Source organism: Lemur catta, chromosome 14 (assembly GCF_020740605.2).
Source record: "Lemur catta isolate mLemCat1 chromosome 14, mLemCat1.pri, whole genome shotgun sequence".
Taxonomy (NCBI): domain Eukaryota; kingdom Metazoa; phylum Chordata; class Mammalia; order Primates; family Lemuridae; genus Lemur; species Lemur catta.
This window is the reverse complement of record NC_059141.1, coordinates 26,626,629-26,644,964: the sequence shown is the minus strand read 5'-3', so window position 1 is coordinate 26,644,964 and position 18,336 is coordinate 26,626,629. Positions and strand designations below refer to the sequence as shown.

General features: G+C 35.9%; 1 protein-coding gene across 1 annotated transcript in view; it reads right to left on the bottom strand.

Annotated features, from left to right (window-relative positions):
• TM9SF3 (transmembrane 9 superfamily member 3) overlaps nt 1–18,336 on the bottom strand; it is a 58,766-nt gene that overhangs the window by 21,793 nt on the left and 18,637 nt on the right. Inside the window, exons 4-9 of the mRNA XM_045568747.1 lie at nt 17,580–17,740; nt 16,442–16,519; nt 9,703–9,834; nt 7,934–8,100; nt 4,263–4,357; nt 1,018–1,148 (exon numbers count right to left, since the gene is read on the bottom strand). Coding sequence (XP_045424703.1) covers nt 1,018–1,148; nt 4,263–4,357; nt 7,934–8,100; nt 9,703–9,834; nt 16,442–16,519; nt 17,580–17,740 — 764 coding nt within the window. The remainder of the gene's footprint in view (nt 1–1,017; nt 1,149–4,262; nt 4,358–7,933; nt 8,101–9,702; nt 9,835–16,441; nt 16,520–17,579; nt 17,741–18,336) is intronic.

Sequence of the window (18,336 nt, the reverse complement as noted above, 5' to 3'; positions counted from 1 at the left end):
CCCCTTTCCTAGCCATTAATCACTTACTTTGGCTTGAAAAAAGAAATTTCAATTTTGAAGCAAGTTTCAAAATATTCCTAGATGAAAAGTATTAAAGATTTATTAAAAAAGTATATTCAACGTGTCTTTTAAAAACCTGGACTGTAAAACAATCAGTTACCTGGAATTTCTGTGAAACCATTTGATAACTCCCATATAATAGAAAGAAAACCCAAACAAGATCAAAACTCAGAAAGAGATGTGGGTTCTAGTTGCAGTTCTACCATTAACTATCTGTATGACCTTGACCAAGTTATTTAGCTGTTCTAAAAGCAGTAACCACCCTGCAACTTTCATAGATATGCATATGTATATGCATGTGTGCAAAAGTGTTAGTTAAGATTGCAGGCTAGCCTAGTCCTAAACCTGTTTCTAGTAAAAAGGCAGTAAGAGAAAGAACTGGGAGACTGGGTTAACTCTATAAAGCACCACTATACCTGTATTCTAGTTTTAATATATTTAAATAATTTAAAACATTTCAAAATTACAAGTAAGATATGTGAAAGGATTTTAATATCTACAGCAACAAATATTATTAATATTCATGTAAATGCTTAGTGAGGTTCTAAAAATAATGTGTTAATAAAAAAGGAGAAGCTTTACTTCCTACCACTGCACTCACCTATCACCTTAAAATACCTATGTTTTTTGGTGTGTCATTATTCCTTCTCTAAAATATATTCACCAGTTCCTCCCATCTCTGATAAAAAGCTATAGTGCTCTCTTTTGTGATATTTAAATTCAGCCTTTCACTTTATTGGATTACAGAATCAAGAAAAGGGCAACTATAGGTCTAAACTTAAGCAAAATTTATGGAGGTAACAACAAGAGTTTTCTCCTCATCTAACTTTCCAGGACTGAGTAGGGACTGGCTAAAACTATCAAAACACCTAATAAGAGGTATTTTGGAGAGACTACAGGACTCATATCAGAATGTTTACACTTATTCAGTTTAAAAGCAAGATTCTAACAACTTACCATTGTTCCAAAAGGAATGGCTCTTGAAGCATGGTAATAAATGGCTATAAAATTGATGAAGAAGGCAGTGCCACACACCATAGCTGGGATAAGGAATGCCCCAATAAACATCTGCTTTATCCATCTCCTTCCTGACAGAGAAAGGAAACTATAAAAACCAGAGCTAGATAGATAGGCATGTATTAATGTTCAAAATGTAATTATATAGTACCAAATTATTTAAGATTTTAATACAGAGATCATGAAATTCAACATCCTAATAATTGCTTCCAAAAAATTGCTAATAAAGACCAGCCCAGCTCTTCAATACGTATATGAGAAACACAGCTTTTGAAGTGGGTGTACTGAAAAAGAGCAACGACCTGTAGTAAGATATTCTCATGTTTCGTCTCAATTCTGCCACTGAACTGCTGTGAACTTTGGTTAAGCCACTCAATCTCTCTGGGCTACAAGTTGGCCTAGACAGAGATTTCCAAACTACTAGAGTTCTACAGCTTCCTGGTGTGCCCATGAAGTCACTGGTGAATGAAAATCCCAGGTCCCCTAACCTTGCTTCAACCAGAACAATTCCATTTTCAACAGCTATACACACTGGAGTTTCATGTAAGCTTTCATTTGCAAAAAGGGTTACACAGCTTTAAAAAAAAAAAAAAAGTCTAAAAGCTCCTAGGTTAGACAGTCTCTAAATGTACTTGTAGTTCTATAATTATGATTATAAATACATATTTAAATGTATTTCCATATTTGAAAAGCAAGAAACAACAGAACGTGTTTTGTGAGTTCTCTCTCAGCAATGAGAACTATTGATTTATAAGTTTTACTATTTCTTTGTACGTCTGTGTATTGTCAACATTCTATACAGTGAATACTCATTATTTAAATAACCAAAGGAAGAAATTTTTTAACTATATAATCAAAAATATTAAATCATGCTCATATCGACGAGTAAAGCAACAGGGAGCTGTCTTTCTAATACAGCAGGGTGTACAAGCCAGCAGACAACATCTTCATATAGCTTAGGAACAGAGTGTAAATATTTAACATTGGATGACTATTAAAGTTCAACTCCATAAACATAAGCCATAGGGAACCAAATAGGAAATGCTACAGGAAAGACAAGCAATACTCTCAATACTATTTTCTTCTATATAAAGTTCTTTTTAAACAACTGTCTCACAGAATTACTACCCCAAATTATAATATTCCTCCTGAAAAACTCCTTGATTGTGAGCTTTCTCTTCTATTTCTTTTTCAGGTAAGTTTCAAAAATCTCTCTTTTTCAACTAATACCTACCATTTAAACAGTAACAAAAATGATGGCAACTAATTAAAATTAAGTATTTCTTCTATTTAATTCCAACAACTTCCTAGAATTTTCTTTTCCTGTACTTTCCATTAGCTTCTCAGATTCATGCATGTATTAATAAAACTTATCCAACTCTATTTCTCTCTCTCCTTCCAACAGCCAGAAAGAATCCCACACGCATTCCACTGGGTACAAACAGTAGCAGCCCAGGCATCTGTGTTGTGGTGCTTTCTACTGCTCCCCACACCGCTGGAGACTCTGGTTAAGTTCCAGGCTACAACTGGCTTCAAATTGGGTCTAGAGCATTATTTAGTGCACTGAGGACAGTGTGAAGACCTTGAGCTTCACTGTAGTTCAAATCCTGAGATAACTGAAAAATTCATGATTCCCTGGGTAGATCTCTAAATTAATCTGGCTTTTAGGGATTGTTCAGACAAAATATCAGGACACTATCAGACCTCCTCAGTGAACTATCAATCAGAACATAATCTTTAGATTATACTTTGTAAGATGTGATACTACTAGACCTGAGCCTGAACTCTGTCAGGTTTCAAGAATAAGTGTAGTAAAGGAAGTTTGGCTGGGTGTTCTTAACTTGCAATCAGACTCAAAGCAAATTTATGTCCAAGTGTAAATAAATTTCCTGTTTTAAATAAATTTATTTCTGCGGTGGAAACTTTTTTGGGAGTCATAAACTAATCATTTTAGCCTAGTTTCCAGGTCAAATTCAAAGTAGAAGTTGCCTTGGGTATCCTTACCTCCTAAGGATATAATCCTAAATGACAGGACTCACTTCCCATATCTGGAGGCAAGATTTAGAGACCTGAACACCTAACTTAAATAGTCAGGAATCTATAATGATACTCCCTCAGGCAATCCAAAGAATTACCTATATTGAAGGTACAGAGCACATTAAGTCAAGTAGAACCAATAAAAAAAGCAATGGAAAACCAGGATATCCTGAGGGAATTTTAAATGATCCTATGCTCTGATGTCCTATAACCATCTCTCTAGTCTACTAAAAGGTGGCAGGATCTCCTAATGCTGACATTGCTTACATTGCTTAGGATGGGGTGTGAAAATCACAACTTTATCCTTGGAAATATGATTGTAAGGTCTTTCAATAACCCTTCATTCATAAACTAAAATATGCAAATCTACTATCACACTTTTCTAAACCTATTAGAAAACGAAGACTATTACAGGGAAAACAAAGGACCTCTGAATATCAAAGAACACCAAGGAGCAGCACCCTTGTATCATCCACGTATTATTTCCATCATTTCCAGGTCACAATAGCAAAGGAGCAAGGGGGTATTTAAGATGAAGTGCTCTTATAGTAAGAGACTGTGATACTGAGTAACAGAAATCTTTGCAAAAGGTCCTTTGATAAATATTTAAGGGTCAAGAGAAATAATCAGCTCTCCTTCCTATTCTCCTTCCACTGTCCAGAAACCTTACCCATAGGCCGTTAAACATGCCTTTACATTTGTCTATAAACCTATACTCTGTGCAGAGGCCTTACATCAGCAGTCCCCAATCAGGGAGTGGTTTCATGGAAGACAGTTTTTCCACGGATGGTGGCGGGGGGTTGGGGCCCAGGGGTTGGGGACTGCAGCCTTTACATGGATCACATCTACAGCTAGGTACCTCAAAGCAAATAATATCAATAACTTAAGTGTACTCTCCTACATGTTTCTCAGGGCTAATTTCACAGTGGACAATGGAGATGATCTATTAATTATTCATAATTTTAGGGAATAAAATTCGAGGATTCCAAAAATCAAGATAGAACACATAATAATGAGTTTGTTAGAGATTATGTGAAATGAGACAACAAAGGATTTTACAATGGCTTTACTGCCCATTTTAAATTCCAAATACCTCACAGTATAATATTAGTATCTATAATTAAAAACACAAAGTGGTAATAAGTTACCTCCTTGTCTAGCATACAGACTTCCTCCAAAATAACCATTCACTGGAGATGTAGCAGCATAGACAAATATGGCTGTACTGAGCATTGATCCCCTCCTAAAAAGGCAAAACAACATATGAGATCAAATAAAACCAATAATTTAAAGAAAACATCATATAGTCTACCACATTAGCATTAGTTTAATTTCAAAGATAAATTTAACCGAAATACAAAAATATCACATCCTGAACTACCAAAAAAAAAACCTCAAAAGCTTCTCAAGTGAATGAATTTATAGTTACAACTGCACTTCATGATACCAGGCTGATACTAATTTTTTTAAACCTGTGGTTAAATTTCTTAATATATTCTAAACACATACTTTACACCTCTTTGGCAAAAATATTAAAAGCTGGCACTAAAACGGTTTTTGCAACCCTGTAAACCAACCCGATGATCGAACAGGATATTCATCTATTAGGAAAAAAGAATAGTCCTTTTGATAACTTGATTCAACTGCTTATGATTCTTGCCTGCTAAAAGAAATAAAGTGCAAGTGGTATAACTTATATTAAATGCTATTATTTTAAATGGTATAGCACTGAGACTTTCCCTATTTAGTCTCCCTTATACTGTTAAAAATGATTTTTAAAAAACCTATAGGTCCACAAGTCAACATTAACTCAGATTGACAATTCCTAACCTCCTCCTCCAATAACATCTAAGGAATTCAGACCAACTCTCCTCTGGACTAAAACTGGAAAAAATATTTTTTAAAATGCCTAATTGCAAAGAGAAATATTAAAATGATAAATGACAGTATCATTTGCCATAATATAGAAGTATACTTAACTCACTACATAGTTCAACTTACTAGTCTTAAAATATGTAGCACTCCTCTGCTCAAATACCTATGCTCACTTTCTTAAAGTACATACGTAATAGTGAAAATACTGTAGTATTTCATTTCTATCACTATATAGCTAAATACAAATGTAATCTGAGAATTTGTCATTTCCAAGTTTAAAAGATCATAGGTATAAAAGTCAATCAGTTTTAAAAACCAAATTTGTTTTTTCAAGAACCCAATTAAACACTGGAAGTACTAATTTATTCCTTTTAGACTATCATTAACAAATTTGACCCATTCTCCGTTTATAATGGGTGTTAAGGCTGACATAGGCCTAATAATGCTGAAGACAGAAAGGCTGCTTTCAGTGTAAGACCAGTCTAATACTAGTCAGAAGTTTCTAATATCAGAAGAAAGGGTTCAAATAGGCTGCACACGGAACTGAGAGTCCAAAATGACTACTAGGTATTTAAGCCTGCAGTCCCCAGAGACATTTCCACTAAATCAAAGTGTGAGTATCCATCAGAACTCTAAAAATCAGATATAACCTCTACCTCTTTGCTCATAAACATTCCCCACCACCACCACCAAACAATCCATTTTCATCTACATTGAAAAATCTGCTGATGGAGGGACCCTGTCCTTCCTATTCACCTCTCCAAGACTGGAGGGAGGAACATTTAAGGAGCTGTTTTGCCTACATTTGGCACTACCTTACCACACCCCAATGAAAACTTCAGAGTAGTGGCAGCAGCGGTGTTAACAGGCTTAATTACCCTTAGCTTCTCAAACTCTATGCCTTCTCAGGAGTTCATATCACATATTAACAAGCATCCACACTGATACTGATCCTCTACCGACAGCCTCAAAATATTTTTTCCTCTGATTGCTATGGTGACCCCAGAAGCAAAGCAATTTCATGTTACATTATCTGCTCTTTAGTCTTTAGAATCCTTCCTACTCTGGATTCATCCCAATTTTATGTACAAGTTTTTCATTTTCTCACCACTTTTTTTTGTTATTATTACTATTTTCATTTCCAAACATAGCAAATTAAGAAAAGAGTTCTGGAGTAAGACTTCTTAAGTTCAAATCCTAGTTTATTAACACCCTTTACTCACAGCTGTGTGATCTCAATCAGATTACTTAACCTCTCTGAGCTTTAACTTTCCTCATCTGTAGAATGGAGATAATAACAGTCCCTTCACCATCTGATTGAAGGTTGACGTGAAGATTAAAGGATCTAATGTGTGTAAATCACCTAACATGGAACCTCAATGTTAACCACTTCTATTTCACAGTAATTACTGCTTTAGTACTTATCATACAAATAACTAATTATGTTCACTTCAAATAAACACAACAAAGAATAACCATTGATGATACACTAAAATAACAAGGCATGGCTTGCCTGCTAATACGATGTATTAGAGTCGTTTCTTATTTCTAAAAGTTGAAGAGCTTCTACATTTAAAAAATGAGTTACCAAATTTTAAAACTAACATTTTGAAAAGGAACAAAGCAAATACTTGGATTCTAGGAGAGGTTACCTTCTAGTCACTCAGAAGTCTGTGACAAAATAGTGTCAATTCAGTAGTGATGAATTTAATCCAGTATTTAATGTAAGGCACAACTTTTGAAAGATTTGAAATGCTGTTTTATATTTGGGATTCAGTTTATCTAAAATATACCCTAAAATTCATCAACTGCTCACCAAAACTCTCGAGTTTAGGTTTAAATTAGAATTGCAAAAGTTATGTTAGGGAAACATAACAGAAACTACAGAGAAATAGCTTTGTTGGTTATACATAATCACTTCAGTTCAACAAGCATTGACTGAGTACCTTCCATGTACAAAGCTCTTTATGTAGGTACTTTGAAAATTCAAAGATAAGTTAAGACTCAGTCTTTACTCTCAAGGAACTTTTATCTAGCAGAGGAAACAACTATTTAATATACAGTTAAATATTTACTATATAACTAAAGAGCTATTCTTTCAGCAAGAATTTATTGCTTGTCCACAAAATGTCAGGCATATATAAGGAAGAATGCATTATTAAATGAAATAGAGGTATGAAATGTAACTGGAGACAAGTATCATTCTGATTGAGGACTTCAGGGGCAGCCTCTGAAATGCCTGAATTATAACCACTACCCCGCAGGCACCAGAGCGTGCCTGCTTCATAAAGGTTGTTATGAGACCACTCGATAGGGACTTGAGATCTTTTGTGAATATATAACTTTTTCTTATAATCCAAAGACCTCAAATCACGAATTTCTTGCAAATGGTTTTGTTTGCAAAGAAAAAAATGTAACAAAAACCAGGTAAACGTAAGATACTGATGCAGGACTTTTTTTTTTAAAGTCACCCAATTATTTTTCTAACCTACCTCATGTGACTTTCCCATTACTTTTTTACTATTCTTTACAATCTATTCTGTAGAGGTCTCCCAGTTTTAGAGGTGTATGTAAAGTAGTAATTTAGTAACTGTGAAATCCTTGTACTTCTTAGGAAGCTCCTATTGGGTCTCCAACTTAAAAAAAAAATGCCTATTCACTTTGTCAAACAGTTCTGGATTGAAAATAACTTCTACTCGTACCTCTAACTAAATATAACCTTTATAACCAACCAAAATGTTCATTAATACTAGTAAATTTTAGCATGTAACAGAAAAAATACTTTAGGTGAAGATTATTATCATTTAATTTGTCAGCATTAATGACATTTACCATAAATTCTAAGATAACTAAAATAAGCAAATATTTAATTATGATTGACTTAAATGGTTCCAATGATTAAAACTATTCCAGAACAAAAAAGTAATGAAGTACAGGCACTTACTCTGTATATAAATCTTCTATCATTGCAACTATAATAACAATGAGAGACACAGCAAATATCTGGCAGCCAGAACCAACGAGAGAGGAAAATATCAGTGGGTGGCTGGATGGTCTAAACACATCTCCATGCACCTGCTTCCATCCATATTCATCTCCTAGGTCTCTATCCTATATGCAAATATTATGTATAGAGAAAAGCAAATCATTTGGAATCAAATTAAAATACAGTGGAAAGGCAAAAAATTACACTTGTAAGTTCCCTCCTTCCAAATTTATAGCTAAAGAGGTCCAAAATATTACGAAAACACACTTCAAATTTAAAATATTCATTGCCTTAATACCTTACAATGTTAAAATGTTGAAGTTCACAAAGTTGACTCCTAGTTGTGTCCAGAGAATCTCAAATAATGGAAAAAGAAAATGTTTGGGAGCAAAAAGAAATGGTCAAATTGGGAGAACAGTGCACTGACTCTCTTAATGTTACTTTCAGACACTATTCTTGCCATTCACATCCTGACTGTGGCTCATATACAACCAGGGGCCAGGCAGAAAGCAAAAGAGAAGAGTATCAAAACCAGTACTGGATGCCGTAAAAATGCAGAAATGTCTTTTATAAGCTAGAACATAAGAAAACATATTGGAAAAATATTGCATATGGATGTTTTTATTTAACTGTCTATAGCATTTTTTTAAAAGAATTCAATTTTTACTTTTCAATCTGAGTAAGCAAATGTTCCTTAAACTGTTTCTACAACAGTTTAACAGTTTCTAAAACAATGTTTTTTAAGGAATAGCAGCCCTTCAAGATAATCTGTTTTGGGGGAAAATCCTGGTCAGATATGTTTAAGAAGCACTGAATATTTTATCTATTCCTGATACTTCACAACAAACTTCAGCATATTAAAATTTAAAATTTTAAACTGTTTTCACCAGATCTATTTAATTATGCAGGATACCTACACAAAATGACCATTAGCATTCTATAGAACACACTTTTGTTCTACAATTTAGTAAAAGAATTCAGAAAATTTTGTAAACCTTTACATTTTTATTAAATGTAAAATAATCTTTCCACCTACTCCTTGAATTTTATGTAATATTTAACAGTATTAGAAAGTTACCAATACAGATCTATAACCTCTTAGCTACATTCTAAAATAAAAATTTTGTTTCTTATGTTTGACATATCCTTAAATGGTAGCAAAACTTGTTCTGAAATAACAAGAGGTTATTTACATAGTTTATTTACCCCACTTAGGGTAAACATTCATGTGTTTTGATTTAAAAAAAAAAAATTAATATATTTGATTACAGGGTATGGTCCCAGACTACAATGGAAGTTTTACACCTCTCTAAAACCTAAGAATTCTTCTAGGCCGGGCCCAGTGGCTCATGCCTGTAATCCCAGTGCTTCAGGGGTTGAAGCAGAAGGATCACTTGAGGCCAGGAGTTAGAGACTAGCCTGGGCAACATAGTGAGACCCTGTCTCTATAAAAAATTTTTTAAAAATTAGCTGGGTGCAGTGTGGCTCAAGCCCATAGTTCCAGCTACTCAGGAGGCTGAGGTTATAGTGAGCTATGACCATACCACTGCACTCCTCCAGCCTGGGTGACAAAGTGAGATCTTGTCTCTTAACAAAACACCTAAAAATTCTGAAAACTCACCTGGCCTCAACGATTTCAGATAAGAAACCGCGACCTACATTCCAACATTCAAAATAACACTGAGTTAAATTCTTTTTATAAATATAATGTAAAAATGTTTGCTCACCATGTCATCCATTTCTTCTTCTTTACTGTACCGGGCATAATCTTTTCTTAAAGTTCTCATTAAGATCATTGAAACCAAGCCCACCAAAAAGATCACCATCATGAAGGAGTTGAAAATTGAAAACCAGTGAATCTAAAATAACAGAAAATAAAATGTTACCAACATGACCTATCAGTCACAAAATTCATAAGTTTCATGACAACAACTAGAGGTTAATGCAAAAAATATATAGTCTTTTAAAATCTTTTAGATAAAAGTCCACACTTAAGACACTTTGGGGATGAGTATTCATTATGCTAAAGGATGGGCTTTCTTAACAGTAAGATTCCATACACTGAAAACATGCTATTATTTACACAGATTTTTAAAATCAAATTTATTGTACAAATAAAGTACAATTTGGCTATATGACATATACTATTCAATATCATGAAAAAACATGGGCTTTGGAGTCAAATAGGCCTGGATTTAACCCAGGCTTTACCAATTTCTAGCTAGGTGATATCAGTTTTCTCATTTAAAAAATGGAGGAAATAATACTTATGTTGTGATTTATAAGGTTTAATAATATATATAACTTGATTTCACCCACATATTAGTCACACCATTATGTCCAGATTCTGTTCATAATCACAAGGTACTGTGTCTCTGAATGCATCCCAGAACTCAGTGCATCTGACTTGGCACTGCTCAGTGATTCCTTTATTTATATTTTAAATCCCAAAAAGGTCCTTAAGGACAGTTCCAAAATCTCTCCTCTCTCTTGAAGGCCCCAATGCCACCCTTTCTCCTGCCTTCACTTGGGCAGGTGATCCTATCTTCTACCATCCATGAGGACACAACCTTTCTACAATTACTCTCCTGGCCCTTCACCACTCCTATCAATCTCCTAAAAGCTGTTTCCCCCTGAACTCAACCTTGTCACTAGGCTGTAGATCTCATTCATTCTTCGAGGTGTTTTGTTCTGCTGTACTTTTGCACCCCTAACCCACCACCTTTCACCAACATTAGCAATCTCCAAAGATCCTCGTCTATAATGGTATCTACTCCCTGGGGTTATCATAAGGTTTAAATAAGATAATAAAAGTAAAGCATATAATATATGGCACATCTAAACACCAAATAAAAATTATTATTAGTACTATTATATTCTTTTAAAGTGTTTGCTTCATCTTTTGTCCCCTCATTCTTGATCTTCTCACTTCCCTTTCAACGCCTACATTTTTCAAATGAGACTACATGTTCCATTTCTTCCCTCCCTTCCTTGAAAACACCATATGATCTCACCGTTGCCCCACAAAATTTCTCTCAAAGGAATGAACTTCTAAACAGATTCAGTGGTCAATTATCTGCCTCATTCTCCTTGATCTCTGCCACATCTGACCTTTTCTGGCACAGTACCATCCTACTTCACTGACTGCTGCTTCTCCTCTTTCATCTCAATACTAGCTCCTTCCATCCTGTGTAAACTTTTGCAGAAGCTCCAATCTTGGTACTCTGCTGTGACTTCTTTAGGCTCTCAGAACTTTTAACTAGCATTCCAATGACGATGATGACACCTTCCACCCCTTCACCTCACCCCAAATCTCTAGGATTCTTTCTCACTCATGTTTCAGACTTTTGCTACTACAATAATTTCTACTTGAATGTCTTTCTGGAATTTCAGATTCAGACTGCCCTAAAATAAGCTCATAATCTTCTGCTTCACATATAACACTCATATCTGATTCTCTAACTTCTGCTAATGTAACTAACATTTGGTTTCAAAAGTATATATATGTAATTTTTTTTGAGACAGGGTCTCACTCTGTCACCCAGACTGAAGTGAGTGGTGCAATCATAGTTTACTGTAACCTTGAACTCCTAGGCCCAAGTGATTCTTCCGCCTCAGCCTCCTGAGTAGCTAGGACTACAGGTACATGTCACCAGGCCCAACTGACTTCCTTTTTGTAGAGACGGGGTCTCACTATGTTGCCCAGGTGGTCTCACACTCTTGGCCTCAAGTGATCCTCCCACCTTGGCCTTCCAAAGTGCTGGGATTACAGACATGAGCCACCACACCCAGCCTGGTTTTGAAAATTTAGAATTACGTCTGGTTCTTTCTTCTCCCTAATCTTTCAAAGGTAATAATTATTAAGCTTCTATTTTTCTTTAAAATGTCTTTTGTATCTATCCCTTCCTCTCCATGCCATGACATCACCTCATACCTTGATAACTCTAATGGCCTCCCAGTTGGCCTTTTTTTTTTTTTGTCTCTCCCCTTCCTTTCAACCTAGTCTGTAAAAAGTATCCAAGTATATCTTTCTGAAACATCATGTTCATATTGTTCATCATGTTCCCCTATTCTAAAACTGAAGAGTTATAAACCTGATTTCTTTCATATGAAATCTAAGCAATTTTCCCCAATATTCTGCACTCCCTGTAATATGGCCACCTCACCTTACCTAGTCACCTTTTCTTTCTATTATATCCTATATTCCAATCAGGCCTATACCACCTCAAGGACCCACAAGTATAGCAACTTCCACCCGTGGGATCTACTTCTATCCACCTTAGTAAATTCTACCTAGTCTTTAAATTCCAACACAAGCACTCTTTCCTCTATGAAAGCACTCATTTCCATATTCCAGTTCTTCATAGATATCCTTGTGCTCTCTAAACTTCCAAAGGCACATACATAGAAAATTTAACATACATATATGTACTGTCTTGTACAATTAGGACAGATTTTCACTCAGGCTAATGTGCTGAATATGTACACTAAGGTGAAGAGCAGTCCTGGCTCTGTTATCCACCTGTTGTTCAGGGAAGGGAAAAACTCTATAGCTCTTCCTAAAAAAAGGAGACAGCCAATTGCCTCTGCCTCTTCATAATATCATTCCTTCCTTCAGCCAATAATTTATTTATTAGGCATCTACTGAAATTATAAAGAAAACAATGAATGCATTTTTTCAAATGTTTGCCCAAAAATGTTATATAAATCTAATTTTATCATAAAAATATCATTTAAGATTTATAAAAACAGTCTATAATGATAGACTTTTCCAAAGATTTGATTTTGTTCCCACCCTGGGAAATTAATAACCCAGAAAAGGTAAAGAGAGGGGGGAAAAGGCTGGGCACGGTGGCTCACGCCTGTAATCCCAGCACTTGGGGGAGGCTGCGGCAGGAGGAGAGCTTGACACCAAGAGTTCGAGACCAGCCTGGGCAACACAGTGAGACTCCACCTTTGTAAAAAAATTTTTTTTAAATAGAGGGAAAAAAGTATATAACACATATTCTCTTTTAGTCAATTTATCACATTTTTAAAAAAGAAGTTTTATATAGTCACCATTTAGTAATAAGAAAGATATACCTAAAATGCTATAATTTCTAACAAGGCTCTCTGCTCTTTTCTATTCTAAGATATAAACTTTAAACCAATATCTATTAATATTATAATGTACTACTAATAACCTGACATTTTAACCTTTATTCTAAAAATTATGAAATTTTGTATGATTTTGAAACTTTAGGGAAAATACCTCTTAAAAATAATAAAGAAACCTGATGCCACAAAGGGATTTACCAACCCTACTAACTGCTGCACTCCAGCACCCCCTAGTGTTGCTAATCCTAAAGCAGCACTCTCAGTCATAAACATTATAAGACAACTGGAGATAACTACACCAACAGTGCTGCCTCTTACTGAACACCTGCTATGTGCCAGACACTGAACTAGGTGCTTTATATACATCATCAAAGTGAAATTTCCCAACAACTCTGCAAGGTATTATAATCCTTGCTTCACTAGTAACAGAACAGAAGCTGAAGAACTGTGTCATTTAACCAACACAGTAAGTGGCTCAGCTAGAGTCTGAATTGGACTCTAGCTCCTCTGCCTGTGCTTTGAGAAGCAATCCCTACCCTTACACAGTAGATCCCATCCCCACTCAACTACTTAAGGAAAACACCCCAGTAACTCGCCCCTCCTTCTCCTACACTGTCACTTTTGCACTCTCCATCGAACTTCAGTTTTCCTCACATCTTAAAAAAAACAAAAAACAAAAATCTAACTCTATCTTCCCCACTGGCCACTGCACCATTTCTTTGCTCCCTTTAGCAGCCAAACTCCTCACAATTCTATACTTCCTGTTTCCAATTCCTCTCCTCCTGTTCTCTTATAGCAGCTCCATTCAGATTTTGCTCCATCACTACACCAAAACTGCTTTTTGTCAAGTTCACCAATGGCTCCAGATGAATCCAACAGTCACTTTCAGTGCTCATCTTACTTGACCCATCAGCAACAATTCAGAACTAATCTCTATCTGCGAAGATACACTTTCTTCTCTTGGCTTTCAGAACACCATACATTCTCATTTTTTTCCTCAAAGACCTCAGCCAGACTCTACTATTCTTCCTAAACTCTTATTACTGCCCCCAGGGCTCAATCCTCGTCCTTTTCTCTCTCTACATTTGCCTTCCTTGGTTAATTACAACCAGTTTCAAAGCTTTAAATATCATCTATATGCCAAATACTGCAAAATTTGTGTGTCTAGCCCAGACCTTTCTCCTTGAACTCCAGATGGATATATCCAACTTGCTGGTATCTCCATTTAGATGTCTTACAGACATATTAAAACTAACAAGTCCCAAACTGTACCCTGATCTTCCCCTCCAAACCTCCTCCACATACGGCCCAGTGGACAGCAGCTCCACACTGAAAACCTGGGCGGCCCGTCTTCATTTTCCTATCAGGAAATCTGGCCGGCTCTAACTTCAAACTATATTCACAGTCTAACATCTTCTCACCACCTACACTGCTACCAGCCTGGTCTGAGCTACCTCATCTCTCATCTGGATTGCTACCCAGCCTCCATACTGCTCTCCCTGCTTCTACCCATGACCCCATGGAACCTTCTTCTCAACATAATAACCTCAGTGATCCTTTCAAAATGTAAGTCAGATTTGTCACTCCCCTGCTGAAAAAACAATGCTTCCCTACCCTCTTTGCGTTCCAGAGTAAAATCCAAAGTCTTTACAGTGAGCATGGATGTTGTGGCTCCTGCTACCTATCTGACTTCATCTTCTTGCTATTCCTTAAACCACAAGTAGCATGTTTCCATTTTAACAGGTTTTTCAATGGTATTGCCTTTGTCTGGAAATTCCTTTCCCCCAGATATCCACATTCCTGATTTCCTTCAACTCCTTCAATCTTTTGCTCAAAAGTCCATCTCAGAGGCTTATTCTGACAGCCGAGTTTAAAACTGCAATTCGCCCCAGCATTCTTGCTCTGCTGCTCTGTATTTTCTTTCTTGATGCACTTACCTTTGAACACAGTATATGTTTTACTTATTATGTTTACTGCATGCCTCCAACCAGAACACAAGCTTGAAAAGGGCATGGATTTTTGCCTCTTGTTTTCTAATGTATCCTATTTACTTAGCACAGTGCTTTGGCACATAACAGGTACTCAATTAATATGTGCTGAAAGAATAAATATGGTACACTGCTCTAAAGATAAAATGCTAAAAGGTACCCTTTCCCTCAAGTTATCAATACCCAATGGGACTAGAACAAGGCAGATCTACATGTTCAACTAAGGAATGTCAGCTGAGGGTCTCCATATTCTCAAATGTTACCTAAATCTTGGCATTATCTGTGTCCATACCCTTAACTAAACTGTCCTACTCAGGATTGCCTGAGGTTTATACCTGGGGGCGGGCGCAGGGGGGGGGCGGGCGCGGGGGGGTGGGGGGGGGTACGGGTAATTTTAGCTCCAGGGGTAGTTTGCTGAATCTTTCAGTAAAGACTAAATTCCGAATAGCTTAATTTTTTTAAATCCTAGGACCCTGAGGAAGATAAGTAGTGATAGGTTCTGGTAGAGTCTAAGGGTGGAACCTAGCAGCAATATATACATCTGAAATCACAAAAACTTATGGGCCATCTCAAAAATAGGTGACTAATAAATTTCAGAATTCCTATCCAAAAGATTAGATAGAAAAAAAGAAGAGGTAATTCAGGAGGAAACTCAGAGGAATGCATATATCCCCTTATGCGTTGTTGTCTTTTTATCTCCATCCTTGAAGGAGGGAAAATAAAGCATGTTTTCTGCTAGAAAGAACCCAAACTACGTGTACAAAACTAGTACCAGTGCCGCTGGTCTTATGAACTGAGATTCAGCTTGCATCTGATTTGCGGGGGTGGGGCATGAGGAAGGTATTTCTTCCCATTCTTGATGTTTCTTTCTATGTGGAAGGATTTCCACTAGCAAAAACTCCTGCCTTCAGTCCACTCTGTCATTCTGTCCTTCCTTTCCGGAGGACGCACACATTCTGCTTTTTCTCCATACTATAAGTTTTACAAGGGCAGGTGCCCATGTGCCCAGTACTGTCTGAGTGTGTTAAGTCTGTCTGATTCTGAGTCTCTTGTAGTAAGAAGCCCCCTTGACCATGAATACAAGTCACATTCTCCAGTGTTAGCCTTATTGGTGATATTCTGGCTTCCCACGTGTTGTACTTTTCCCTGGATAGCTCTTACTTGGCTTAAACGCCAGGTATGAAGAAAGGAGTTTTGGATTGCTCCTCTAAAACTGTCCATCGCCCTTATGACTTCAAGCTCACATGTGAGATCATCATTAGCTAAGCCCGAAAATTCACAGCCCTCAACAAAATGCCCCGCATATGACAGATGCTCAATGTTTGTTAAACTGATTGGTGCACATATTCAATGTTTTAAAACACATGAACTATTTACCTACCCTATGTTGAAAAAAGGACGGATCAAGATATTTGTCAAATCGATCTTCAAATTTTACATCTGACTTTTTCCATTTTACCTGAAAAAAATTTTTTTCATTTAAAAATAAAGGCCAGTAAACAATTTTAAATTAATAATCTGATGACAAAACTCTGAGCAAAATTTAGGATTATTTATGCGTTTAGAATTAAAATTACCTAGAAAAATGGAAAGTTACTAACAACGTGAGAAACTGAAACAGGTATGATAACACTAACCAACTTTCCTCTCTGTGTATTAATAAAACTTACAACTTTCCTTAGAAGGATCACTTCAAGTTTTTAAGGACTATTTACTATTGCTGACTTACATATTCTGACCTAAAAAATGTGATAAGAACTGAACTAGTACAAGCTCACGTTACCAGTGTTTAAACCAATTAAAATAACAATCTGTACATCTTTATTTTTAGATTGCATTACTTATCTCACAACTACCAAATTTCTTTGTAAGTTTGATTATACAAATATTATTTGCACGAGGTACATAGACACAAAGCTTGAAAACCTTTCAGAATTGGCTACTGGCAATGGACTCATTCCAGGTACAATAAAAACAACTGGCAAAGAAAGAGGCCTACTACATTGGATTTCTCTCTCCTTTCCACTATTTTTAAGCCTAAGAGAACAGAATTAGCTTGACAATTCCTAAAGGGCTCTGACAAGCTCTCACTCTGCAGGAGGCATATTACTCCAACTGACAAAGCAAGCCATGGTAACTATGCCTATTCAGCAACTTTCAATACAACATTATCTCTACCTGCAATAATAAAAAGGAAAGAGAAAGTACTGCTATCTAAAAATGTAACCATGAAAATAAGCGGTTCGGTTAGTCTAACTGCCCAGTTATAATGGCAAACTTTGTTATAGCATGTGGTAGGTCTTGCAAATGTGTAACTGGTATCTAATGTTACAGATCTGAAGCAAATCTCCTTGCTGTTAGGAGGCTTACTTAGGTACACTGAGAAAATACAGTTTTAATAATATTCTGTTGCATCCATTTCAAGCTACATTTTCATTTACTGAAGCTCCAGAACACATTTAATTGTTGATATTAGATCATAAACACTACTTCCTGCATAAAATTATTTTAATACTTACTGAATATGACATCTGTATTTTAGTATTTGGAACCAGTTTCACCTTTCCTTCACTAGTTAGATTAACGTCAACAATTCGATTTCCATTAAAACCTATTTCAAGTTTTTTGTAGGTCCAAAGATAGTAATCTTCTCCATTTTCATCTGCCTCACCAACAATACCTACAAAAGAAAAAACATTTTATACAAGATAATACCATTTAATATTTAAAATACCTTGGAAGCTAAAAGCTCATTAAAAGTGTTTTTAATATTAAAAAAGCAATATTACCATTATTCCTCATGGTTAGAATAAGGCAAATGTGCAAGTTGGATTCTTCATTAACTATCTAGCAAACATACACCCTTGTCATACCACAGCGAAAAAGTGATGAACAAATAGGTCAGCATGACTGATCACTAATTTGATCCTCAAAGTTCATGCTATGTCATTAGCATTATCTTCATTATAACAATTATCACCCCCCCCAAAAAAACAATTATCACCCTATATGTGCATACTTCCTAATACCTAAAAATTTTAGGGAGGTGCTGTATCACTATCTGTCAAGGTTATCCAGTTACCCATGATCAAACCTAAATTAAAACAAAGGTTTCCATTACTTTCTCTAATAACCTAGGATGTACCTGCTCCTAGTGAGATGCACACATGTATAAGACTAAAGATGTCTTCTTTTTATACCTCAAGTACTGGACCTGTCACTGCAAAGTCATCAAAATGAAAGGAGTATTAAAGATAAATGGTAATGAGGCAATAG